This window comes from Trachypithecus francoisi, unplaced genomic scaffold (genome assembly GCF_009764315.1).
Source record: "Trachypithecus francoisi isolate TF-2019V2 unplaced genomic scaffold, Tfra_2.0 Lachesis_group4, whole genome shotgun sequence".
Classification (NCBI taxonomy): domain Eukaryota; kingdom Metazoa; phylum Chordata; class Mammalia; order Primates; family Cercopithecidae; genus Trachypithecus; species Trachypithecus francoisi.
In genome coordinates, this window is record NW_022681469.1 from 53,774,859 (window position 1) to 53,802,551 (window position 27,693).

The 27,693-nt window shown below is 45.0% G+C and overlaps 1 protein-coding gene across 9 annotated transcripts in view; it reads left to right on the forward strand.

The window, feature by feature from the left end:
• Positions 1-4,428: 4,428 nt before the first annotated feature.
• ATXN7L1 (ataxin 7 like 1) overlaps positions 4,429-27,693 on the forward strand; it is a 271,184-nt gene continuing 247,919 nt past the window's right edge. For 4 of the 9 annotated variants that reach the window (XM_033195034.1, XM_033195037.1, XM_033195038.1 and 1 more), the window contains exons 1-2: positions 4,429-4,677; positions 5,175-5,243. In XM_033195034.1, the coding sequence (XP_033050925.1) occupies positions 4,497-4,677; positions 5,175-5,243 (250 nt within the window). In that variant the 5' untranslated portion in view covers positions 4,429-4,496. The remainder of the gene's footprint in view (positions 4,678-5,174; positions 5,244-27,693) is intronic. The other 5 variants (XM_033195032.1, XM_033195040.1, XM_033195039.1 and 2 more) reach the window with 5 other exon arrangements.

Genomic DNA, 27,693 nt, shown 5'->3' on the forward strand with positions numbered 1-27,693 from the left:
ATTTCTATTTTCGTTCCCACTCCTGTTGCTACTGGGGGCCTTTTATCCAGTCCTGTTTTTAATCCAGCAGCCTGCAAGGGGCAGGAAAGAGGCAGGTAAAGTTGTCTAGCAAGGCAGAGTAGAAGGCACACCTGCCCTCCAGATGCTGAGAGCTTTTATAAAAGGTAACAACGTAGGTAACAAATTTCCCCCAAACTATAATTCTCAGGGAGAGTGGGTTAGGGAAATAAATTTAGAGAGAAGAGTGGCAGATGCGATAGATGGATTCAATTAAGGCAAAGAACATCAAACAATTCTGGGGATGCCTCATTCTAATGGAACATGTCATTTTCTTCTCATTGCCTCCAGGTAACTCCCAACACACTAGGTAGGAAGTAGGGTGCTCACACGGTGCCTCAACCCCAGCAGGAGTTTAATATCCTCAAACGAGAGAGCTAATATTCCCTCTTCTCTTCTTTTCAATAATGTGGTGAAACAGCACATGAATCAGACTAAGTGAATGCAGGATACATATTAGATGCACATTTCTACAGAACCAGGTGTTATTCAAATTAAATAGGTATTTTCCATTGTCATCTCCATAGAACAGATTTCTTTATTTCGTCTATGGGAGACTCTCCTTTTTAATTAAACCAACCACACTGTCATTTTCCTAAGAAAGATAATAAAACAATAAAAATATTTACATCCCTTTTATCTCCCTAAACATTAATCATGAGGGGAAGAGGGTGTTTTGCCTTTGCTAGATAGTTTTATCACATAGACATTATACTAATACGCTTTAAATTACTGTTTTACAGGTCACTTTATCCTTATTAAGGATGTATCAGATTCTTGTTGCCTCCAACAGTATTTGTAATTATTTACTACCAAAAGGAATTCAATTCTGTAATAAATTGACCACCATATATAGTTGATATATGAGTATTGATATGTATATAATACATATACAGCATGTAAACCTGAACATTACTTCCAATTGACCTCAATTTTCATCCAAAGTCAAGTGTAAATGTCTAGTAGTCTGATAAGCAATGCTATCTTTATTCTCTGCCTCTCAGTTATGCAATTTGATTGACAGTCATGTTATCCAACACAGTCATAGGTGGGTTATAGTTTCAACAAGTCAATGGAGAGACTGGGGAAGGCTTAGAGTAAAGCAACTCCACAATTATACTCCATAACTAACTATAACAATGTAGATGTATTCTGTTACCAATTAAACGTGGCAATGCATAGAAAGTCTTCTTTTGTAGAGATGCTAAATCACTTTTAGATCCTAGCCCACAATTTACTATGCTGTAGAGTAAAATCATCCCAAATAGAAGGAAATAATATTTGGGCTGTCAGACCCTCTTCAAGGTCCTGTGTAGTAATCTCCATTTGAGAGACTCCACTGGGAAAGCAAGCTCATGTTAAAATATGGAACTATTGATTTGTTTCACTATAACTGAGGTGCCCTGACTTCTGATGACAAGCCACCTTTGATTTTTTTGAGTGGTTTATAGTGGCTCCCAGAAGAGGAGACAGCATTCCGGAAATTCAAGTCACTGACTCTCAGCAAGTGGTCCACTCACATGGCTAATAGCAGGATTAAGCTCCTCACCGGCTGTTGTACTGAGGCCCTCAGTTCCCCACTGGCTAATGACCAGAGGCCTCCTTCAGTTACCTGCCACACAGGCCTCTCCATAGGGGAGCTTACAACATGGAAGTAGACTTCCCTTAGAGCAAGCCAGGGCGTGCAAGAGAGAGTGAGAGTAACAGAAGTGACAGCCATTTTGTACCCTAACCTCAGAAATGACATCCCACCACTTTTGCTATATTCTATTTGTTATAAGCAAGTGACTAAGTCTAGCCCACACTAAAGAAAAGAGGATTACATAAGGGCATGAACACCAGGAGGTATAGACTTTTGAGGCCACATTAGCGGCTGCCCACACCTTCCTTGCATGCACAACAACATGGGAATAAACACCAAAATAGATAATAACTAGAGGGAAAATAGGGAAGCAGAAGGGAAAGGGAAAATGTTCCAGCATCTAATTATTCATGCCTCAGAGCGCTCGCATTCTCTCTCCCCACCCCTAAATCTAGTCCAACCCACCAATCAGGTGCTCTCTTCACAGAGTCTCACATCTGTCTCCTCTTCTCTACCTGCATAGCACCACCATAGTTCAGGCTTTCATCTCTTCACACCGTGAATATTGCAGCACTACTTTTCTAACCAGGCTCTGTACTCCAATCTTTCTAAGTCACACTTTTAACTTATCTTTATGGTACAGAAAGCCCTTCAGTAGCTCCCCATTGTCAAACAAAATTCAGACTCTTTAGACTGCCGTTTGGTGCCTTCCATAATTTGATCCAGGCCTGGGTATCCAAATGCATCACCCCCAAACCCCAGTAACAATTCTCCATCCCAGGCAAACCATGCTCAACACCCAAACACACCATGTTTATACTCAACTTGAAGCCTCTGCTAATATCATCATTCCCCCTCCCTCTGCAAGACCAGTCTTCACTTTACCATTACTAATCTTTGGCAATTTCCAAGATGCAGAGCAGATCCCATCTTCTCTGTCACACAGAGAAGTTGGGAGTTTCTGTTCACTCCCAACTAGATTTCAGTTCCTCCTATAAACTGGCACAGCTCTGAGAGACCACCCCACCCACTGCACAGGCCAGTCCCTGTGTACCTGTCCTGTTTTCCCAAGGAGTCGGTAAGTTTCACAATTTCCTTCTTCCAGAGACCACCAGACTGCTTCTCTGTGAGGGTGAGGATAGGTCTCACTCATCTTTCCCTCCTGAAGGCAGCTGTTCCATAACAGGCAATATTGGTTGACTTACGATGGATGGAAGGAAGGAAGGAAGAAAGGAAGGAAGGAAGGAAATGTCAAGCCCAGGGTCTAGCATATAACAATAGGTCAATAAGTAATAAATATTTGTTAACATCACCAATTCTTAAAATGGGAATTCTTCACCAAGCGACACCTTAGCTATGTAGGAGCCCTTCCAAAGAAAGCAAAGGCAAGTGCAGTTATCTGAGTCTGAAACAAACAGGCCGACTCACACAAACATCACAACTAAAGGCAAATCGGCATCTCCTCCTTCCTCGCCCATCTTAACACTGGCTTAGAAATACAGGGTGCCAAGCTCAGGGACATTATTAGATGGCTCAGCCAGGGCAGAACTCAGTCCGTACAAAGCAACTTCAAATCAGTGCGCTTCAGCTGTGACAACTTGGGAAATAGCAGTGGTGAGAGCTAAAAGGGTGCTGGGAAAAGAGAGAGAAAAAAATATGTCGATTGTGGGGTGAGGGCGGTGTCCATATAGTTTAGATAATTCTAGTAAACAAAGGCTTTGTTAAAAAGAAGTAACAGAGGACTTTTTAAAGCCTTCTTTAAAGGGTGAAAATCTCAACTAAAGCACCCAACGTCCAAAATCAAGAGGAAATCCAGCGCTCCCTTTCTAGTTGGCTAGAGCAGTTAAGCCTGAAGTGGATTCTCCCAGGAATCAGATTCCTGGCCAAAGGTTGCCGGCGCAAACCCGGGCCACCCTCGTCTCACGGCAGGGAGCTCTGGAAATGGCTCAGGGGCTAGGCCCGTTAGCATCGTCTTCCAAGAGCCGTGAATTCGCCCTCCCGCTCTGCTGACCCTGGAGCAAAGTCCAGGCAGTGGTTCTCTGAGAGCCGGAGATACGAACCGCGCGGGGAACCCGGGGGTCCGGGGTCCTGAGTTTTGAGTTTTGCACGCCCCGCAGCCTGAGATGGGAAGGTCCTCCTCGCGCCACAAACTCACCTGCGTTTCAGAACCACATCTACCCACTGGTTTCAGCTCCCAGAGCAACAACTGCAGAATCTCCACGGTCCAAAGTCCTCCAGGAAAGAGAAGAAAGGGGTGACGGGGGTGAAGGCTGGGAGGAGAGGTCACCAGGGTCCCTTCCCTGGCTCGGGTGGTGGTGGGGGTCGCAACCCCTCACGCCTCCTCCCCACCAAGCCGTCGGGACTACCGCGGGGGCGCCTCGCGGTGGGCGACAGGGACCCGGGGAGAGAGGGACAAGCTGGAAGCAAGGGTTGCCTGCAAAAACTTTCGGTCCTCCAGCGGCAACTCTGCGGAAAAGACCACCCTTCCTTCGGCCCCGCGTCGGGCCTCTCCCGGTGTGCCCCGACCCCCGGCGCCCCGGGCTCGGGCGGCGCCGCTGCATCCCGGCTGCCGGGCCCTGTGCAGCCTCCGCTCCCCGGCACGCGGCGCTCGCCTGTCCGCGCGGCCCCTCCCTGGCAGGCTGGCGGCCCCCGGCGGGCGGGCGGGAGCGGACTGCAGGCGCCTCTCTGCTGCCCCTGGCGGCCGCGGGCGCGCAAGCCCCACCGAGCTGGCTCCGGGAGCCAGAGCGCCCGCCCCTCCTCCGCTCCCTCTCCCCTCCTCCTCCACCGCCCTCCTCCCATCCCGCCCTTCCTCCCTCCCTCCCCCTTTCAGAACACTCAATGTCGGAACGTTCCGAAGATGACGTCGGAGCGTTCTCGAATCCCGTGTCTCTCGGCTGCTGCTGCCGAAGGAACAGGGAAAAAGCAACAAGAAGGAAGAGCAATGGCGACACTGGATCGCAAAGTGCCCAGTCCGGAGGCGTTTCTGGGCAAACCCTGGTCCTCCTGGATCGACGCCGCCAAATTACACTGCTCCGACAGTAAGAACCCCACCGCCTCCTCCTCCTTTTATTATCCTGTAACCTTTCCATTCACCTAGAGCCACTGGGAAAAAGTGTGTGTGTGAGAGAGAGAGTGGCCCCCGGTGTCCTCCATGCTTCTCCCTCTCTATCTAAATAAATACACACAGAGACAGATCATCAATGCACAGGGAGAGGCCCGGCTGCCAGGGCTGTCTGTCTGTCCGTGCCCGGCTCCCCGTGGCAGCCCGCGGGGTGGGCTCGCAGCCCCACGGTGTTGTCCGTTTAAAAGGCTACTCTGTTGCTGCTTGCATAGTTTTTTGGGTACCTATCTGGGCCAGGTAGATGGAAACCCGGACTTGGGAGAAAATGTTGCATTGTCAATTTTTGAAAGAATTTCATATACAGTATTTATATCGATCTGTTTGCAAATAAACACTCTCCCTCCCCCCTTGACTTTGGCTTTTTTCCCCCCTTTTTTCCTTATTTTCTGTTTTCCTTTTCTTTTTCATCTGCAGATGTAGATTTAGAAGAGGCTGGAAAAGAGGGTGGAAAAAGCAGGGAGGTTATGAGGCTTAATAAAGAAGGTAAGTGGAGCTACTGGCATTTTAGTGTTAGCATGTGTGGCAGAATCTTCACAGGATTTCGAATATAATGTGAATTGTTCTGCTGGGTACAGAGTGACTAAGGCTTGTCAAAAATTGAGCACGCCCAGGTGACTACTGCTTCATGTTAACTTCTTTCAAAGTATAAATACAACTGGGGGGTAAAGGGGGGTGAGACTGTTGAAGGCAGAAGTTTACTGCACTTCAGTTGGACTCCACGTTTGAACCTTCTGATGCATATCTGCCATTCTCCCCGGGAGCATCATTGCCAAATGGTGGGGCGTTAAAATTTCTGAAATGAAGAGTGGAGCTCCCTTCACAAGCATCCCGGCCTTTCTCATGGGTGAATGCACAACAGCTTAATGAACCCCACATGGTCAGTCATTCCAGCAGCTACTTCTCCACTCACCACTGAAAACCACTGTACATGGCAAACCTGTGCAGCAAGTTACATTTGGCCCACTTTGCATTTGGTCACAGATTGTTATGTGGCAAGCAGGGTTAGGAGCATCTGTATGTGCAGGCCCCCAGCCAGTCGTCAGCTCTCTTTTCCCAGCATGGAAATACGGTACCTGAAATGGGACACACTGAGTAGATAGGTCATCCCAGACCAAGACATGCAAGAGCAGCCACAACCTGCTGGAACTGGGCATCAAACACATATGGTCGTCATAAATAAATCATACCCTGTTCGCATTTGCAAGCCTGCCATATGTAACTCTGGCCTATGGGCTTCAAATGGAGCAACTCCAGGGGCCACTTGATGCTAAGCAAATGGATGGGTTCATTTGAATTGTGATTCACTAACTGATGTCTTACAAAACATAATTGGTTGAAATTGGGGGTAGGAAGATGGCACAAGGGGACAGAAGAGGTTGGTGGTATTGAAAGAGTTCAGATATAAGTAGGCCATAGGTGCATTGCTCATCCCAAATGAATAGAGAAAAGGTCATTAGATGCCAAAGAATGGTCCCCCTCATAAAAGGAGATGTCACCCTGGAAGGCAGCTGAATCCTGCGTGGAAAGATGGAACTCATTTTACGAATCAACACTTCAGATGGTTGGTTTTCTGTGCCCAATCATTTCCTGACCATCCACTGAGAGGAAACTTTGTGCTTCAGAAAAAATAACATGAAGGTTAAAATGTGTGCATATTCAAGGACAGTTCCCTAGCATAGTGTTTCTGCTAATTAAGCACTTTGGGAACAAAACATTATTCTAAAAATGTTTGCTTCTAAAATCTTGTGTGATCTTGACATGTGTCTTCAGGATGCACAAGGGATTGATGTCAAGTGGCCTTTTTACAAGTGGCAGCTTATTTGTGTTAAATGTTCATGTGTGTTGGCAGTGGGAAGCATCACTAGAGATTATTTTTCTTCACACACAAACTCTTGAGATCTCTAAATGCTTGCAAGACCCAGTTATCAGGCTACTGGCAACATGTCCACAAAAGATGGTGAGGCTGTGGAAATCTTTAAATTAAAGTTGAGTAAAGGTCATGGTATGGCACAGGATTGGCACCTCTCAGGTCTAGGTGATGGGTTATGACTATCACCTACAAAACTGACATCCTTTCCCCCTAGTCCCTGTTTCTATTTCAGAAGACTCTTGTTCTCAGATTATCTTTGCCTCATGAGAAACAGATTCTTTTTTTTTTTTTTTTTTGAGATGGATTCTCGCTCTGTCACCAGGCTAGGGTGCAGTGGTGTGATCTTGGCTCGCTGTAACCTCCGCCTCCCAGGTTCAAGCGATTCTCCTGCCTCAGCCTCCTGTGTAGCGGAGACTACAGGCATGTGCCACCACACCCAGCTAATTTTTGTATTTTCAGTAGAGACAGGGTTTTACCATGTTGGCCAGGATGGTCTCGATCTTTTGACCTCGTGATCTGCCCGCCTCGGCTTCCCAAAGTGCTGGGATTACAGGCGTGAGTTACCGCGCCTGGCTGACAAACGGATTCTTTTAAGAAAAAATGAAAAGCTCTCCTTTCCTCAGAAGTCACAGGTGGTACATCCAGCTTATTAGGTCCTTTGTCCTATAAAGGTACAAAGATTTAGCTCCTAATTATATGCATTTGCATTAAGGACACCCACTGTTCAGTGTAACTTGAAATCGCTAACTTCACCAAAATAGCCATATATGGGCTGAAATCTCTTTGTTCATGGGTCTGGTGGAACAGACTTGGGTGAGCAATTCCCGATGGTCTTTCTGGTATATATGCACGAAGTTTTCTTTATAGATAAAATATCTATATACTGAATACATATTCCCCCATGATGAGAAATTGAAGGGGTGTTCATTTGGTTACCTGGATCTCCAGTATTGCTTGCCATGGGCCCTCTTGTTGGAGTGATCAACAAAGTCTTGGGGCGGATACTGTTTGTGGATGGGTCACTGCAGGAAACAAAGTAGCCTGTGTGTGGCTGTGTACTTGTGCGTATGAATGTATGTAGATTGTCCATGATACTGTTAGCTTTAAGCAGGTCTTGAGAAGAAATTTAGCTTTAGTGGGAATGAATGAACAAAATACAGTTTAGAGATTCCAACTGAGAAATGAAGGGAGGCGGTTCCGATTTTTTTTCTTTTTTTTTTGGAGATGGAGTCTTGCTTTGCCGCCCAGGCTGGAGTGCAGTGGCGTGCTCTTGGCTCACTGCAAGCTCCGCCTCCCGGATTCACGCTGTTCTCCTGCCTCAGCCTCCCAAGTAGCTGGGACTACAGGCGCCCGCCACCAAGCTTGGCTAATTTTTTGTATTTTTAGTAGAAATGGGGTTTCACCATGTTAGCCATGATGGTCTCGATCTCCTGACCTCATGATCCACCCGCCTCGGCCTCCCAAAGTGCTAGGATTACAGGTGTGAGCCACCGCACCTGGCCGGTAGTTCTGATTTTGATGTCTTTTTTTTTTTTTGTGGTAAAATAACCATAACATAAAATTTATCATTTTAACCATTTTGAGTATACAATTCAGTGGCCCTAAGTACATTCATAATATTATACAACTATCATCACTTTCCATTTCCCAAATTTTCCATCATTGCAGTCACACACTCTGTACCCATTGTGCAGTCACTCCCCATTCTCCATTCCTCTCAGCCCTGGTAACCATGGTTCTACTTTCTGTCTCTATGAAGTTGCCTATTCTAGTACCTCATATAAGTGGAGTCATACAATCTGTATCCTTTTGTATCTGGTTTATTTCGCTTCGCATCTCTGCATAGCTCATCCATGTTGTAGCATGGATCAGTACTTCATTCCTTTTTAAGGCTGAATAATATTTCATTGTGTATATATACTACATTTTGTTATCCACTCATCTGTTGGTGGACATTGGAATTGTTTCCACCTTTTGGCCATTTTGAGTAATGCCACTATGAACGTTGGTGTCATATGATATTTTTAATAGACTAAACTCAGGAAGAGAAGTTAGGCTGGAAATGTGAAATAAGAATTATTTTGGTTTCTGCCTCTATCTGGCCACAACTTCAGAAGACACAGCAAGGACTTGCAGACTTTTTGAATAACTTGATTACTGTAATACAGTACCCCATTCCTCACCCCTTTAAACTTTCTTTCAATTCTTTCCATTTCTTTCAGTTCTCTGCCTATAATGTATGAAATGTTAACTGGATGCTTTGAAATGTCTGTAATAAAGTTTTCATGTCATTGTTATTATTTCATCTAAAATTAGCTAAATTATAGCTAAGAGAAATTTGCCAGTTTTCTTTTATTTTTGAAACAGAATCTCACTCTTGTTGCCCAGACTGGAGTGCAATGGCACGATCTCGGCTCACTGCAACCTCCACCTCACAGGTTCAAGCGATTCTCCTTTCTCAGCCTCCCAGGTAGCTGGGATTACAGGCATGCACCACCACGGTCAGCTAATTTTGTATATTTAGTAGAGATGGGGTTTCACCCTGTTGGCCAGGCTGGTCTTGAACTCCAGACCTCAGGTGATCTGCACGCCTCAGCCTCCCAAAGTGCTGGGATTACAGGCATGAGCCACTGCACCTGGCCCCAAATACTTTTGAATGTTGTCATCACCTGAGTTCAGAAGGCGTTGCTAGTTCCATGGGTGGATGTGCTTAGATGGGCTTATATCCAGGACAACCTGGGCACTGGAAGGAGCAGGCGAGCACTTTGAGTCGGCTTCCTACATTTTGATCTATGCCCTTTGGAAGTCGTTTCCCTTCTCTGGGCCTATTTGCCCATATTTAAAGTAAGGGGAGTGGGACTCAATGTCCTCTAAGGTCCCTTTGAGACCTTTGAACCCAAGCTTCTCTATTGAATGTACCTTCCTTTGAGATGCAGTTATAGCAGGCAAACTGTTTCTAAAGAAACTTTTAAAAAAAAGAAAAAAAAAAAACCCAAGCCCTCACATTAAAAATATCTTAAACTACTTTAAAAATAACTGGGTTTATTTTCTCAATTTATAACTTCTTGGTGGCAAAAATCACTGAATCTCATACACAAGCAATATTCTGCTGCAAATCATTTATGAATGGTATCTGGCCTTCAGCATTCCGAGAAAAGTGGGGTTCTGAGTCCAAAACCCAATGTGTTCCCCCAGTGAAGAATGATTTGGCCTCAGTCAGCTTGGCTCAGTCAGGCATGCAGATTTCCTGTGAGGAGGACTCCCAGAAACCTTATTAGCCTAATCTATGAAAGGTGTTTATGAGAGAAAATTCCAAGGACGGCCATTCTTCTGTGCTAACCTTTTCAAATAATTTTCTCCTCAGCTTGGTAGATTTATCTGAAGACTTTTTTCAAGCTAATTAGGGAAAAGCTCTCATTGATTTGGAAACATGTTCCCCTTGCCTCATCTGAAGTTTTTTTTAAAGAATACCAATTCGTAGATAAGGAATAGGGTTCCTATGCCTCATAAGTGTCCCTAACTATAAGACAGAGATAAGAATAGGGTTGTTGTGATGATTAAATGAGATAATACAAAAGGGCTTAGCACATAGTAAGTCCTTAATGAATGTTGGCTTTTATTATTATTACCATTACTAATGAAGCTAGCTCTAGAAAACTTTATTCTAATTAACTAGGATTTTAAACTGATCTGTGATGAAAAGAAAAGATACCTAGCAGAAACTTTATTTTTAGAGTAAACCATTTTATTATAACTTTATGAAGCTAATGATTTTTTAAAGAAACAATTTCTATGGATATCAATTTTTTTTTTTTTTTTTTTTTTGAGACGGAGTCTCACTCTGTCGCCCAGGCTGGAGTGCAGTGGCATGATCTCAGCTCACTGCAACCTCCACCTCCTGGGTTCAAGTGATTCTTCTGCCTCAGCCGCCTGAGTTGCCGGGACTACAGGTGCGTGCCACCACACCCAGCTAATTTTTTGTACTTTTAGTAGAGACTGGGTTTCAACGTGTTAACCAGTATGGTCTCGATCTCCTGGATCTTGTGATCTGCCCACCTTAGACTCCCAAAGTGCTGGGATTACAGATGTGAGCCACCACACCCGGCCGGTTATCAGTGTTTTTAATGGAGTGCAGTTAAGTGATCAAGAGCTATCAAATAATACTTAGCCTGTATATGGCCTATGGCTAAGAAGAGTTTATACAAAGTTCTTTTTAGGGACTGGGAGATCTAAATAACTTCTTTAAATGATCGATAAGTTGTTTTATTTTATTGCTGAGAAAAAAAAGAGTCCTCAATAGATTCCTGTTTGGGTCTCTTGGAAGCCTACACTTGTCACTTTGAAAACTTGCCTGTGCTTTAATGTTCCCACGTTTCGATGTGATGTAGATAAACTGGTGGAAAGCTTCCAATTTGAAAATTGTGCTGGGGCCAGTAAGACATTGCTGTGACTATAAGAGTTTGCTGTTCTTCTGAGATGCTGGTAGAATTGGGCTGCAATATAGAAGGGTGCAGAGAACATAGGAGCATGCTCAGCACAGGCTTAGGAGTCTTGCAGTTGTGGCTGGATGGGAGAAAATTGGAGAAAAAGATGGCAATTGACCTGGTTAAGAATGAAGTATTCTTAGAATCCAAGCCAGGGAAGTCAGCAGCAGGCCATGGAGATTTATGGGAAACTGGAAACAGCTTCCCTTTATCATTATACAGACAACTCTGTTATCTATGTTAATAGGAGATGGGAAGATACAAAGTCCACAGATTACACAGATAAACCTCATTTTTACCATTAATTTCAACTTCATTCCCCATTAAGCCTACCTTCCTCCCCTTTTGCTAACAAGCAGTAACAATTGTTCACTTTGGCATTTCATTATCATCTCTCTTCTCTGGCCCAGCTTTTGGGATGGAAGGATGGGAGAAATGGAGCGGCTTAAAGGTGGTAGGGAGGAAAGATGAGAAGGAGGAGAAGGGAAGGGCTTGGAGAGCTATAAGCTCTACAGGTGCAGCCCACTGATGGAGCAGGGGCATGCCACAACCAACACAACATGGATGAGAAAGGACATCCTGATCATCTAGTTTGGGAAATACAAAGCTTCTAAAATGAGTATTTCGTTGTACATACAATTATTTCCTTGTGCCTGGGTTCCCGTGTGGAGGAAATGTGGCTCTGGCTCCTTCCACAACAGGAAGCGAGGATGGACGCACTGAAACACTGTATATGATATTGCCTTCTTCTAAGTTGTCCTGTACCAGGGTATCATCCTATGTCATTCTATGAGAATAATGTTTTTACTGCTAGAAGATGTAGACCATTACATATATATAACATATTCATTTTAAAACTACCTATTTTTTTTAATAACGTTCATGTTACAAAATTCAAAAGGCTATCCAAGTGGAAAGTAAGTCTCTCTCCCATCCCATCTCCAGTTGCTTGTGTATTCTTCCAAAGAATTCTGTGTGCATTCCAGTAGATACATATATAATTTTGTCTTCTTGTTCTCACGTGAATGATAGAAAGCTATAGTATTAGCTGATATCTTGCCATTTCCATTTATCTTAGAGAACTGTCCATATCAGTTCATGAGAAGTTGCCATGTTCTCTTTTGGTGCCTGCATAGTAGGGTAACAATTTAAGCCTCTGGGTGTCTTGCCAAGTTTTTAATACCCTCAACTGTTTCTCAGCCTCCCTCATGCGTTTGACCTGAAGGGAGCTCTCCTGATGTACCAGCACTGGGCTAGACACCAGGGACACAGCAGTGAAAAAGCACAACCCCTGCCTGCCCTCAGGGTGCTTCCAGCCTACTGGCAAAAGTACAGGTGGACCGTGATGAGTGCTCTGATAGGGAAACTCAGGTGCTGCTGGAGGGCATGGTGGGGGGCCGCCCAGAGGAAATTTTATGTAAGCTAAAGCCTGGAGGATACAGGAAGTTACCCATGTGTAGAGCTGGGCAGGACAGAGTTAGAGGAAAGTACAGGGATAGAGGCCCAAATGCCAGAGAATATAGACTGTTCTGAAACTAAAAAGTCCTCTTGCCGGAGTAAAGATAGCAAAGCAGAGAGTAGTATAATGTTTCTCACCAGTGGCACCACTGATGCTTCTTTTTGGGGGCACTGTCGTGTGCATGGCAGGATGTCCTGCACCTCCACTTGCTAGATGCCAGCAGGGCCTCCCTCCCCTCCCCCAAGTTTAGACAGCCAAAAATGTCTCGGTACATTGCCAAATGTCCCTGGGGGACAAATTACTCTGATAGAGAATCACTGACTGGTGAGGCTGGAGAGGTAAGAACACAAGAAAAATAGATGAAGAAGGCCGGGCGCGGTGGCTCAAGCCTGTAATCCCAGCACTTTGGGAGGCCGAGGCGGGTGGATCACGAGGTCAGGAGATCGAGACCACCCTGGCTAACACGGTGAAACCCAGTCTCTACTAAAAATATAAAAAACTAGCCGGGCGCGATGGCGGGCGCCTGTAGTCCCAGCTACTCGGAGGCTGAGGCGGGAGAATGGCGGGAACCCGGGAGGCGGAGCTTGCAGTGAGCCGAGATCGCGCCACTGCACTCCAGCCTGGGCGACACAGCGAGACTCCGTCTCAAAAAAAAAGAAAGAAAGAAAAATAGATGAAGATACTCACAGAAATATTCTGCCAATATCTGTCCATGTGTTAGCCTTCAGCCCATGTAAGTCAGCCTTGTTGATTATTCAGCAGATATACCTGGACTGTGACTATCCCCTGGCACTGGGCTACATTTGGGAGGATCTAAAGATAGAGAAGACTCGGTCCCCCAGGGAACCCTCCTCCCAAAGTTCCCAAGATGACTCTTCCAAACCTTGGAGTCCAGTCTGTAGTCACTGGTGACAATAGTGAGTTGCAGGTTCTAATTCTTTGTGGCCCAACCCTCCTTCACTGTGGGTGGAGGAGACCCAAAGCATCAATTCTGATAATGATGGCATTTATCATACAGTGGTCCCCGATGTCAAAAGCACCACATCGCACTGCTGAAGCATTAAGGATTTCAGTTTATATTTAAAGTCAGGCTGAAAATACAACTGGCGTTCTCTGCAGCTTGATTACCCAGGGGATATGTCTGAAATGGGGATGCACATGACGGAAAGCAAAGTGGCTGCTTTCACGATTTCCATGTTAAGCCCAGGAAGATACAAAGGATAGGGGAGGGCCTGATTCCTGAGGCCTTCTGACCTGTGTGCCAGGTGGTCTGCAGCATCAGTTAAGACTGTGAGGCCATGTTGATACTTTCAACTGGCGGTTCCCAGGGGCCTGCCATCTCTGCTGCAGAATTGATTTAGAGAAGTTAGGCAGATTTGTTTCTGTATGGTTTTCTGGGTTGGTTGCATTTATATCCTTCAGGCTAACGTTTTGTTTATGACATTTTGTTTCATTCATGACATACTTCAGAAGTAGACATAAGATGGTAGTAGCCAATGCAGTGAGACCTTGTCCTGGTCAAATCCCTCTTCTCTAAGGAGCCCACACCCTGAGGTGGCCCACTATTCACATCTGGAGACAGTGGTCACTGAGTGATTGCAATAATCAAACATAGCCATAATGGAGAGGGAGAGCGTTAGCCAGTGGGTTCTACTTTTTCAGAATATTGTAGAAACTGAACGGCAAGGACTGACTTCTGTGCGTGTCTCTCTCCTAAATCTCCCTGTCTGGTGTTCTGCTGATTGCGTGCTCCCAGCTAATGCCGTTTGGCTGGCATTCTCTTACTCTCTTCTGTGCTAGAGCTCAGACTGCCAAATGGACCTGGATTTGGACCCTGAGGTGCTTGAACTAATGATGAAACCTCAGGAAATCCCTTCTTGCAAGTGGGCTGAGGCTACAGTGGAGCATCTTTAATATTCAGGGGCTAGACCTGGCTGCCCTAGTCGTCTATAAGTGAAGCTGGAATTCTGCTGTGGGGAAAGCATTGTTTTTATGGAGACGCTTTATCCTTGTACCTGTGGTTTCTCAACACAATTCCGCTTGCCAATTTTAAGGGATCAGGTGCTTACAGAAGAAATGGAAACCAAATAAATACTCTCTAGGGCAGGACAAAGTGGCACCAGGTCACCACAGTGGGGAAGATAAAAGTGAGTCGATGATGGGCTCTTTGAACACAGAAGCACTTACTGGTGTACCTGATTTGTCATGCTAATTGTAAATCTGTGAACATTAATGGTGTAAGGATACCCTTACCTGTAGGGGGAGTGGGAGTTATGTGACCTTACCTCAAGGCATTGACAGGCCACAGAGTCCTGGGGTGGGGTGGGGACACAGGACAGACACCCAGTCTGATGATACTAACCACAGGTGAGTTCAGCATTCCAGGGGTATGGAAGATGGTGGAGACATGGTCCCAGTTTGATTATATCAGACCAAGGTGATGGTCCAGTTCTTAAAAAGTATATGAGCCACAAAAGGACAAATACTGTGTGATTCCATTATAATGAGGTTCCTAGAGTGGTCAAATTCAGAGACAGACAGTAGAATGGTAGACATTCAGGAGCTGGGGGAGGGGAAATGGAGAGTTTGTATTTCCGTGATACAGAGTTTCAGTTGGGGAAGATGCAGAAGTTCTGGAGATGGACTGTGGTGATGGTTATACAACATTGTGAATATACTTAATGTCACAGAACTAACCGTCCACGTAAAAAATGGTGAAAATGGGTCAGGCATGGTGGCTCATGCCTGTAACCCAGCACTTTGGGAGGCCGAGGCGGGCAGATCACGAGGTCAGGAGATCGAGACCATCCTGGCTAACACGGTGAAACCCCATCTCTACTCAAAATACAAAAAATTAGCTGGGTGTGATGGTGGGCGCCTGTAGTCCCAGCTGATCAGGAGGCTAAGGCAGGAGAATTGCTTGAACCCGGGAGGCGGAGGTTGCAGTGAGCTGAGATCGTGCCACTGTACCCCAGCCTGGGCAACAGAGCAAGACTCTGTCTCAAAAAAAAAAAAAAAAGAAAAAGAAAAAGAAGGTTTAAATGGTAAATTTTATGTTATGTGTATTTTACCACACACAAAAAGGTTCATTGGCATTGCAGGCTTAGGAGTTTAGTGGAGCATTATTTAAATCTTGACTATTTATTGGCTGGGTATTAAATTAAGCCTCAATTTCTACTTTTCTTTTCCAGGGTAGGAATAGTAGTACCTCTCAGAATTGTTGTGGAAATAAATGAGATGCTGTCTGGTTTAAAGTAGGTACTCAGTAATGTAAGCCTTTGTTGTGATGATTGTTGTTTTTACCAGACACTTGGGTCTTTGCCTTTGTCTTAGAGCTGCCACTTACAGGGGAAAGACCGTGTTCTTACTGCTCCAGGGGTATGCCCGGGGCTCACCAAGCATCTTTTGTCAACTTGTGTGTCTCCATTTCTTTAAGGATGCCCAAAATAAAGACAAAGGGATTGGACTGGTGTCCCTGTACTGTTAGTCTCAAGAGTGAATCTGGGGCCGGGCAGGTGGCTCATGCCTGTAATCCCAGCATTTTGGGAGGCCGAGGTGGGCAGATCATGAGGTCAGGAGTTCGAGACCAGCCTGGCCAATATGGTGAAACCCCATCTCTACTAAAAAAATACAAAAATTAGCCAGGCATGGTGGCATGTGCTTGTAGTCCTAGCTGCTTGGGAGGCTGAGGCAGAAGAATTGCTTAAATCCAGGAGGCGGAAGTTGCAGTGAGCTGAGATTGCACCACCGCACTCCAGCCTGGGGGACAGAGTGACACTCCGTCTCAAAAAAAAAATAAGTGAATCTGTTTCAGTGTTTTACAAAGTGTGTTCATTCTGGAGACCCTGCTGTGATGTCCTGTAGGGTCCTTTCGCCCCCAGCCCCAGGCTGCAGTCATACTGAAACGAAACAACTGGTAGTGAAACACAGGAACCAGGAATGTGCTTTTTTTTTTTTTAATTTATTTTTTTGAGACAGGGTCTCTCTCTGTCACCCAGGCTGGAGTGCAGTGGCATGATCAGACTCACTGCAGCCTCGATCTCCAGGGCTCAAGTGATCCTTCTACCTCAGACTCCTAGGTAGTTGGGACTACAGGCGTGTGCTGCCATGCCTGCCTAATTTTTTTGACTGTTAGTAGAGATGAGTCTTGCTATGTTCCCCAGGCTGGTCTCAAACTCCTGAGCCCAAGTGATCCTCCCTCCTCGGCCTCTCAAAGTTCTGGGATTACAGGCGTGAGCCACTGCACCTGACCAGAAACGTGCATTTTAAACAGGCTCCTCAGGTGGCTCTGATGTTTCCTGAACTTTGAGAACTACTGTTTATTGGTTGAGAGAAGTGGCTCTCAACCCTGCCTACCCTGAAAATTGCTTGGGAAGCTTTTTAAAAGGAAATATGCCAGGACCACCCACAGAGATTCTGATTCTATAGATCCAGGTTCAGGGGTTCTAAGGGAGCTGCTTACGTGTTTCCTTTTGGAGTTTTTTTTTTTTTTTTTTTTGAGACAGAGTCTCGCTCTGTCACCCAGGCTGGAGTGCAGTGGCCGGATCTCAGCTCTCTGCAAGCTCCGCCTCCCGGGTTTACGCCATTCTCCTGCCTCAGCCTCCCGAGTAGTTGGGACGACAGGCGCCCGCCACCTCGCCCGGCTAGTTTTTTTTGTATTTTTTAGTAGAGACGGGGTTTCACTGTGTTAGCCAGGATGGTCTCGATCTCCTGACCTCCTGATCCGCCCGTCTCGGCCTCCCAAAGTGCTGCGATTACAGGCTTGAGCCACCGCGCCCGGCCCCTTTTGGAGTTTTTTGTCTGTTTTTTAAATTTACTTTTCTGGTAACTTTTGGGCTAAAGACAGCCCAACTTATGTGTTTTTTTGTTTGTTTTGTTTTGTTTTTAAGTAACAATCCTAGCTGTCTTTTATTGGGCATTAACCAGGTGCCAGGCACAGGGCTAAATGTGCATGTTCGCATTTAATCCTCATGACCACCCTGTGAGGCAAATCCTGTTATCAACCCTATTTCAGAGATTGGGAAGCTGAGGCTTAGAGAGATTAAGTAACTTACCCAAGGTGACATAGCTGGGAAATAGTAGAGCTGTCCTGAACCCCAAGGCAGCCTGATTCCAGAGGCTGTACTCTAAGCACTGTGTCCTGATGTCTGTCGTCCTAGGAGCAGGGTTAGGACTAAGGGGAAGCAAGCAGGCGCCCAGGACACCTGTTTAAGTAGGGGGCTCACGTGGGCTTCTGCAGGTGCAGAGTGAGTGCTCCTTAAGTGTTGCACCTGGGCACCTGGCTTTACTCATTCTCTCACCATCCTTGCCCAAGAGAGCATGTTCTTTAAGCAAAATGGCGAGGCCGGACTACCTTTCATTCTCTCTTGCCTGTGTAAGCTAGTGGCCTCCTGATAGGGCCCTGGGTCTCCCCATCAAGGAAATGCTCTCTCATTCCAAGGCCCCAGTTTTGTGGCCTCTGTGGTCAGAGTCCTGGCCTCAGGGAAATCACAGGAGCTAATGCAAACTGTGTTCCTTTTTGGGAGAAGGTGTTAGCAAAGATGGTTGCCAAGCAACTCCAGGGGCATCTATCTACAGTGATGATTTCTCTCTTTTTTCCTCCTTTTGAATATCTTCTAGGCCGCTGTTCAGTTTCCCTCATGGCATTGGGATTGTTAGTAATTTCATGAAGGGTGCGCTCCCTAGGATGATGGAACGGAGATCTCTCTTCAATACTGCCACGTTAGAGGTGTCGTTTTGATGGTGACATGACTGCTAAGTGGGTGTGAAAGTCCTTTACCTTCTTCAGCCACAGAGATGCCCTGGTTGTCACTGGCTCTGAGAAGGCAGTGACAAAGAGGAACCTTTGGATTGGAGTGGCTGTGAAAGGCACAGAATGCATCTCCCACATGAGGACAGGATGATGTGGCAACATTTACTTCCTGTGACTTTGAATTTCACCCATTCTCCATTAATTGGGGCATTTAAGCATTTTATAGTGATTGCCCTACTGGTCCCAGAGGAGCTGGTGTCACCCCCCTGTCTCTCTCTCGGTGGTTTCAGAGACCAGGAGTCCTTGACAATCCTTTCCTCCTCAGTGCTGTCCCCTCTCCTAATTAGTCACCTCCTCTATGTGGGGTTTCAAATGACCTTCGATGGGCCCCAGACCCCATGGTCTACCAGCTGGTGGTTTGATTCTTCTGATAAGGACCAGGAGCTTGTGGGTTCAAGCACCTTTTACACTTAATGGGACAGAATCCCACCCAGACTGGCAAGAAGAGGGTGATCCACTGGAAAAGAGGGACTGGTCACAATTTTGGGTGGGAGGGGGCAGTAGCTCTGTCGCCCAGGCTGGAGTGTAGTGGTGCAATCATAAGTCACTGCAGCCTTGACCTCCCAAGCTCAAGTGATCCTCCCACCTCAGCCTCCCTCCCAAGGAGCTGGAACAGAGGTGCACACCACCCTTCCTGGCTAATTTTTTTCTATTATTTTTAGAGACAGGGTCGTCCTATGTTGCCTAGGCTGGTCTCGAACTCCTGGGCTCAAGCGATTCTCCCACTACAGCCTCCCACAGTTCTGGCATTACAGGAGTCAGCCACCACGCCCACCAGAACTGGTCACATTTGCTTAAGGTTGACTTCATTTGGCCAACCCATGTACAACAGCCCTGTTAACTAAGTCCCTAGACTCCAGGCTTGCGTTCCCTTGAGTTACTCCTTCATCATTGTGCCCTTCCTCATCATCTTTTGCAGAAGCAGGGCAGAATCCAGAGAGAATTAGGGACTCAGAGGAGTCCTGCCACTTTCAGTGGCTGAGACAAAAGACTTAATGGCAAAATATAAACCCTGTACACAAGCCAGGTTTAAGCAGAGTAGGGGTGTATTTGCTTTCCAAATGGAGTTACTGGGGATTTCTTTAAATAGTAGACAACCCTAGAACTTTTTGAAAATCATATTTGCTTAACAGAAGTTTTCATGGCACCCGCTTTTGTGCCCTTTCTGCCAGCTCCTCCCTCGGAGCGTGAGGCTTTGCCCTCGGTTTGCTCTGCATTTGCTCCGGACTCTGGCTCCTGTTCACACCCCAGGCGGTCCCTGAGTGTGGCGATTCTGACATGCCTGCAGCTTTCCTGACCTCTCCTCCACAGAGTGCTCATCCCACCCTTGGGTGCCGTGCCAGACAGCCCCTCACGGATGTCATTGTGCGTCTCAGACTCCCCTAGACCCAAGTGCAAGCCAAGCCTGTGCATTTTCCCCATCACTATCTTTAGAAAGACCCCCTCCTCCTCTCCTCCCTCCCTCCCATCTTAGCGATTCCCGACACCTCTCCATCTCTCTCCACTCCCCACCCCCACCCCAGCTAGCCTGCCTCATAGCCTACCTAGATTTTTATAATAGCTGTTTAATTGGTCTTCCTGTCTGTATCTTCCCCGCACACCACTTCAAAAATTAATCTTCTGAAAATTCACATGTGTCAGTTTGTTCCTCAAGTGAAAACCTCTCAGCACTTCCTCATCAACCACAGTTAATGCAGCATTCAAAGTCCTCAGTCCCTTCGTATCCGGACAGGTGGCCTGCCCTTTGCAGCAGCACTTTGGACAAATGGAGTCCTTTCCCTGTCCCCCTCTCTGCCTCTGCCTGCCATCTGCATCTAGTGTCTTCCCCTTCTCCCCCTCCCCTTGCCCCTCACCCCCCTTCCCCAGGGCCAGCCATACTTTCTAAGGAAGCCTCCCCGCCGCTCGGGCCACCCCACCTGGAACTTCTCTGCACCTTGTGCATACTACCCATGCCCAATGTACATGCCCCCAAACCTCGCACCTTGCACTGCTGCAGACTCTTCCCATGGTCCACATGTGTCTTGTCATCATAGCTGCATTCGAATCTTCTGGAGGCAGGGTGGAGGAAGAGCGATCATATTGTCCCCTTTTGTTTCCTAAGTTATCTTTCGACCAGCAGAGTGTTATAGTTCGACTAAGCATCTTATTTGTTTTTGAAATACCTGTATTGTCTTTTTCTTTCTTTTTTTGAGAAGACTGTGGTAAAATACTATACCATCTTAACCATTTTTAAGTGTAAAGTTCAGTAGTGTCAAGGACATTCACATGGTCATGTAGCCAATCTTCGTAACTCTTTCCATCTTACAAAACTGAAATGTCATACCTATGAAACAGTTCCCATTTGTATTTTCATTTAAAAAAAATCAGTCTGGAGATGGCCTATGAGGTTTTTTGATTCACCATCTGATATTTTGAAGTTGTCAAGATTCTAAGAACTGGCAGGACTCCTGAAGTTTCTGTTCAAGTGGATCGCTGGAGCTACAATGCAAAACACAGCTCACCTTAGGACATTAGCTCCAGCATCCTAGGTCAGCAGAGAAAATTCCATGAAAAAATGCTACCGCTGGGGTGCTGAGTCCCAGACATCTTTGAGCACCTAAAGTTTTTCATTTAATATTTGCTAGTAAACCCCACCCTGCACCATTCTTTTTTTTTGCCCTTGTAGTTCAGTGTTAAGATTTTTCACATGTATAAAAAGCTTGAAATAATGGTACCGTGATCACCTATAGAATTAAACATTAGTTCACATTTTGTCTTGTTTTCATATATATATATATGTAAAGATCTATCTGTATATATGTCTTATAAAGAAATGTACAGGCCAGGTACCGTGGCTGATGCCTATAATTCCAGCACTTTGGGAGGCAGAGGCGGGTGGATTACCCGAGGTCAGGAGTTCGAGACCAGCCTAGCCAACATGCTGAAACCCCATCTCTACTAAAAATACAAAAATTAGCCAGGCATGGTCGCACACACCTGTAATCCCAGCTACTTGGGACGCTGAGGTGGGAGAATTGCTTGAGCCCAGGAGGCAGAGGTTGCAGTGAGCCGAGATCATGCCACTGCACTCCAGCTTGGCCAACAGAGCAAGACTCTGTCTCAAAAAAAAAAAAAAGAAAGAAAAAGAAATATACAGTCATTCATTCCTTAATGATGGGGCTATGTTCCGAGAGATGTGTCATTTCCTAGGTGTGCAATAGGCTATGCCATCTAGGTTTGTGTATGTTCACTCTATGATATTCCTATTGGTATAACCTATTGCTTCTAGGCTACAAACCTGTACAGCATGTTGCTGTACTGAATACTGTAGGTAATTGTTGTAACACAATGGCAAGTATTTGTGTCTCTCAACAGATTGAAAGATAGAAAAGATACAGTAAAAATATGGTATTGTATACTCTTATGGGACCGCTGAGTATGTGGCCTGTTGTTGATCAAAGTGTCATTATGCGACTGTATGTGTGTATATGTATATGCATGTGTGTGTGTAGCATTTGATTTTATTTTCTGTAGCATTTGAAATAAGTTGTAGACATCACGACACTTCATCTTTAAATATTTATCATTTTTCCACATCTTGATTGTGCTACCTTGAGCTGTTCACTTAAATTCTCAGAGCCTTATCATACATAAATATGTGTGTATGTTTTTGCTGAAATATTTGGTAAGTCACAGACAGCATGACACCTCTAAATACTTCAGCATGCATCTCCTAAAATTAGAGGCATTCTCTGACCTAATCATAATATCCGTATCACACTTAGAAAACTAATGGTAATTCCAAACTCATATCTCATACCCAGTTCTCATTCAAAATTCACCTGTCACGCCCCCACCCCCAAAAGCTTATGGCTGCATTTTTCAAACTAGATCCTATTATAGTTCATGTATTGCATTTGGCTGTTCTATCTCTTCAGTAGTTTTTAATCTAGAAGTGTCCCTCCCCCACATGTGTGTGTGAATATATGTATACATACATATTTCTATATAGATGTATACATATTTTTATACATAAATATATAAAACATTGCCATTTAAAATGCTTCATGTTCTGGTCTTGTCACTTCCTTGTGGTGTCTTACCTTGTTTTTGCTATTCCCTGTTTTTCCCCTGTTCTGGAAGTTTGAGCTTAAGTATCATTTGATTCAGACTCAACATTTTGGCGTGAATGTGTCCCAGGTGATTCTGAGTGCTTCATTAAGCATCTCATCCAGGGGTTACAAGATGTCAGGGTGTCCTATTATTAGATATGGATCACTTCATAAGGTGGTGACCACTTCTGCCCATTGCAAACGTTGTATTCTCCTTCTGCAATTAGCATGTCATTCTGTGGGTAATGCTTTGGCACCCAGTGAATATCCTGTTCCCCAACAGGAAATTTTGTGAAATCCTCTGGGCATCCATTGATGACCCTTGCCTGGATCAGTTATTTCTTTGGGGATTGTAGGATGGTCATTTTCAAATTCTATCATTCTGACTTGCTTTTATTGGTTGACATTCTTCAATACAGAAGACATCTTTCCTATCAACAGGGGATGAACTATTAAATTCCTCCTAAAAGGGCAGAGTTAAGTTTTTCTCTTTAATTATCAGTGCTCATAGTAAGTAGTTGAACACTGATGATTCTTTTATTTTATTTCATTTTCATTTTTTGAGAGATAGAGTCTCATTCTGTTGCCCAGGCTGAAGTGCAGTGGCATGATCGTAGCTCACTGTAGCCTCAACCTTCTTGATTCAAGTGACGTTCCCACCTCAGCCTTCCAAGTAACTGGGACTACAGGCACATACAACCACACCACACTAATTTTTTATTTTTTGTAGAGACAGGGTCTTGCTATGTTGCCCAGGCTGGTCTCCAACTCCTGGGCCTAAGTGATCCTCCTGCCTCAGCCTCTCAAAGTGTTGGGATTATAGGCATGAACACTGCACCAGCCTATGATTCTTTTTTTTTTTTTCCCTGTTGCCTAATCTTGGAGGTGAAGGTGATGGCCTATGATTATTAAGCTAAGGAGGGACAAGGTTGAGGACTGGGTGCACTAGAATTTCAAAAAGATGCTGGTATAGTATGAAAACCACACTCAATGGGATGTCTTAGAGAGAAAGTGAGTTTTGTAGTGCAAACCTCAGGAAGTAAAGTGTGATCCAATCTTGGTAGAGCATGAGTTTAAAAACATTGAGAAATATTATCCCACACAGTCAAGTGACCCTCTACTTTAACCTTGGGAAGGAAGAAGATAATTATACTTAAAATAATAATTCTCCCACCTTTCAGAGGGAGCACAGTATTTAGCCTGGATCTGGTGAACCACTGAATTTAAATTGGAAATCATGATGAGTGATGCTCTGCAAGTCAGAAGCCAGAGCTGTGCTTCCTGCATTGCTGACTGTGTAGAAAGTGACCAGCTGTCCAGGAGGTGCAAGGCCCTGGGCTGGGCTCTGTGTGGAATGTGAAGGTGGAACAATGGCCCTGCCCTCTAGGAACTCACTTGCAGCACCTGGGAACTCTGATGCTGCTTAGAAAATGAAATGTGGGCCGGGCGCGGTGGCTCAAGCCTGTAATCCCAGCACTTTGGGAGGCCGAGACGGGCGGATCACGAGGTCAGGAGATCGAGACCATCCTGGCTAACATGGTGAAACCCCGTCTCTACTAAAAAATACAAAAAAACTAGCCGGGCGAGGTGGCGGGCGCCTGTAGTCCCAGCTACTCCGGAGGCTGAGGCAGGAGAATAGCGTGAACCCGGGAGGCGGAGCTTGCAGTGAGCTGAGATCCCGCCACTGCACTCCAGCCTGGGTGACAGAGCGAGACTCCGTCTCAAAAAAAAAAGAAAATGAAATGTGATTCAAATGCCTTGGAGCCCAGGGAAGGAAGATATCTCAGTCTATGGTCAGCCAGACCTTTAACCTGGGTCTCAGACCTTTGACTTAAAGGTAGAGGCTGTTTGGTTTGTGGTTTTACATGGGCCACGGTAAAGGGTATTTAGTAGGAGTCAAGTTAATGTTTGAAAAATGAATGAAAGAATGAATGAATGGATGCCTCATGCAGAGGCAACACAGCAGCTAGGATTTGGACATTCAGGGCATTGTACAGGGAAGGAAGAGCTTAATGGCTTTGATGGCTATGAGTTCCGCAAGAAGTTGCTTTTAGAAAAAGAAGTTATGGTGAAACTCCATTAATACCAAAGAGAAACAGTTCATAATTTATTCCAGTTGTAGACACACTCAGTGCCCAACTCCATGCAATCGTTTTTGAAGTAGAGTTTTCAGAAAACAACCTTCTTTTTTCTTTGGTAATGTTAGTGTTTGTTTTGCTTTCTGCATTCAGGGTGCTGGAGGGAGAGTTATTTTATCTCTCTCTCTCTCTCTCTCACACACACACACACACACACACACTTTTTGGGTGCTGCCGACAAATTAATTTATAAGTTCTTTTCTATTAGAATCAGTGTTGTGCTAGTAAATGTTTAACAATCTGCTATCTAAAAATTAGTGCATATGGATATATATGTTTATTATACATTTTACTGATTTAAAAAAGCTGTTTGGCATATACTTTATAAAGAATAAAATACTTAAATTCTTTTTTCTTTTTTTTTTTTTTTTTGAGACTGAGTCTCGCTCTTGTTGCCCAGGCTGGAGTGCAATGGCACTATCTCAGCTCACTACAGTCTCCACCTCCCGAGTTCCAGCGATTCTCCTGCCTCAGCCTCCTGAGTAGCTGGGATTACAGGCTCCTGCCACCATGCCCAGCTAATTTTTGTATTTTTAGTAGAAACAGGGTTTCACCATGTTGGCCAGGCTGGTCTTGAACTCCTAACCTCAGGTGATTGACCCGCCTCAGTCTCCCAAAGTGCTAGGATTACAAGCATGAGCCACTACGCCCAGCCTACATTCATTATTGTAAATTTCATATAGTCTACAGATTCTCACCAAATGCTTTGGTTGACTTCTGCCAAATTCTTATATCCCCTGACCTTCCTAAGGTTTAATTGACAAACAAATGTAAACCCCACATAAGTGTTGGTTGATATTTTCATTTAAGTCAGTGAGTAAGTTGAAAGGGAGAGAACAAAGATATATGTTAAAACTTCACTTGATTGTTAGCGATGTGACTTCCTTGCTGAACTGAATAATGGTTTTCAAGTACTAAAAGAATAAGTCCTCATTGTTTTGTAGTATTCACAATAAAGCTATAGACTTAATACACAGGTGTCCCTTGATATCCAAAGGGGATTGGTTCCGAGACCCCAAATCCTTGGATTCTTAGCCCTTATATGAAATGGTGTAGTATTTACATATAACCTATACAGTCCTCTCATAGACTTTAAATAATCTCTAGATTACTTATAATACCTAATACAATGTAAATGCTATGTAAATAGTTGTTATTCTGAATTGTTTAGGGGATAATGACAAGAGGAAAAGGTCTGTACATGTTCAGTATAGACTCAGGCATCTTTTCTTTTTCTTCCCCATATTTTTGATCTGCAATTAAGTTGAAACTGCAGATGTGGAATTCACAGATTCAGAGGGTTGACTATTCTTTTAATTTAACTTACATCATTAAAATTTTCTCCATCACTTTCTTAAATTTTGATAATCAAAAAAATAATAAATCATGCCCTGATTTGTAGTATGTGATGATTTCCATGGTATAAACTCTCCTCCCACTGCATTTCAAGCTGTCAATGTGATATCACAGAACTCAGAGTTGGGAAGAGATGTGCATCAGCACACTTATGCAGGATATCCACCATACAGATACATTAGATGTAAATGACTTTAAGAGCAGCATTAGCAACCTGTGGCCTATGGGTTGCCTGTTTTTAATAAAGTTTTATTGGAACACAGCCACACTCTTTTTTTTACATATTGTCTAGCTTTTGCACTACAATGGCTGCATGGAGTAGCTGAGACAAAGCCTAAAATTTTTACTACCCGCAGTGGCTCATGCCTGTGATCCCAGCACTTTGGGAGGCCAAGGCGGGCGGATCATGAGGCTAAGAGATCAAGACCATCCTGGCCAAAATGGTGAAACCCCATCTGTACTAAAAATACAAAAATTAGCTGGGCATGGTGGCATGCACCTGTAGTTCCAGCTACTGGGGAGGCTAAGGCAGGAGAATCACCTGAATCCAGGAGGCAGAGGTTGCAGTGAGCCAAGATCACGCCACTGCACTCCAGCCTGGTGACAGTGTGAGACTCCTTCTCAAAAAAAAAAGAAAGAGAAAGTTGCCAACCCATACTCAAAGCGTAGATAACAAGTGAAATGTAGCTAGATAAATTGGAAGTGATGAGTTTTATATTCCATTGTAAGCTTATGTCATATAACTTTTAATAATTTAATAATTGGCTCACCACATTCCTGAAAATTTAACGATCAGCTCTTGTGGGCCTTTACAAGCTGGCCCCAGCTTACCACTGGAAAGCTTTGAGGGTGTCTGTCACTATTAAGCAGCAGCAGCTGACAATACCAGATTGGAGGGGAGTCTCACTAAGAAGGATTTGAACTACTTGAAATTATGGTCTAATTGTCCATAGAAATCAAAAGAAAGCAATTTTGAGGTTGGTTTTCATATGATGGGGTTTTTGTGTTTGGGGATTTTTTTTCCTCTCTAGGGGTCTGGGGTTTGTTTTGGTTTTTCAAACGCTTTTTTTTTTCAGAGCTAATTTTCAAACCCAATGCAGCATGCTTTTCTTACCAAATTTTGTGAGCGTCTGTCTAGAGCCGTTCAGCCCCTGACAGACGCCCAGCAGCTTCCAGAACTCCCGCAGATGTTGTGTGTCCCGAGAAAGGCCAACTTCTTGTTACTGGCCGCTAGCGGGAGGAGAGGTGGTCCCACCAGTTGCATTTTGCAGGGGTTTTCCTTGCCGCCATTTCCTGCCGGTTGCCTTTGAATGGATTACAGATGGTCAGAAAAAGACTTCTTGGCACAGTGAGAGGACCAGTCTCCAGTGCTTTGTGGGAAAGGATTTATAGCAGGATGGCAGTTTACGCCTACCAAGAATGGGCCTGGCTGCCGCGGCCTTGTAGGGAAAACTGAATGCCTGCGGAGATGGACTCTGGGGGTGGAGGGAACAGCCAGGATGAAGGGGATGTTTAAATGGATGTGGCACCTTTCAGCCAGTCGGTGCTGAGACCGCCGCGTGTCCGAAGATGTTAGGCCCCTGTGGAGGTGTCGGCCCCCGGGAAATGAGGTGCTGCTCTTGGCGCATCAAGCGCTTGTGGGAAATATTATGAATCCTGATCTTTTCAGAGAGAGGTACAGCCAGGTGCTGTTGTTCCCTACCACCCGCCCTTTTTGTTAAAG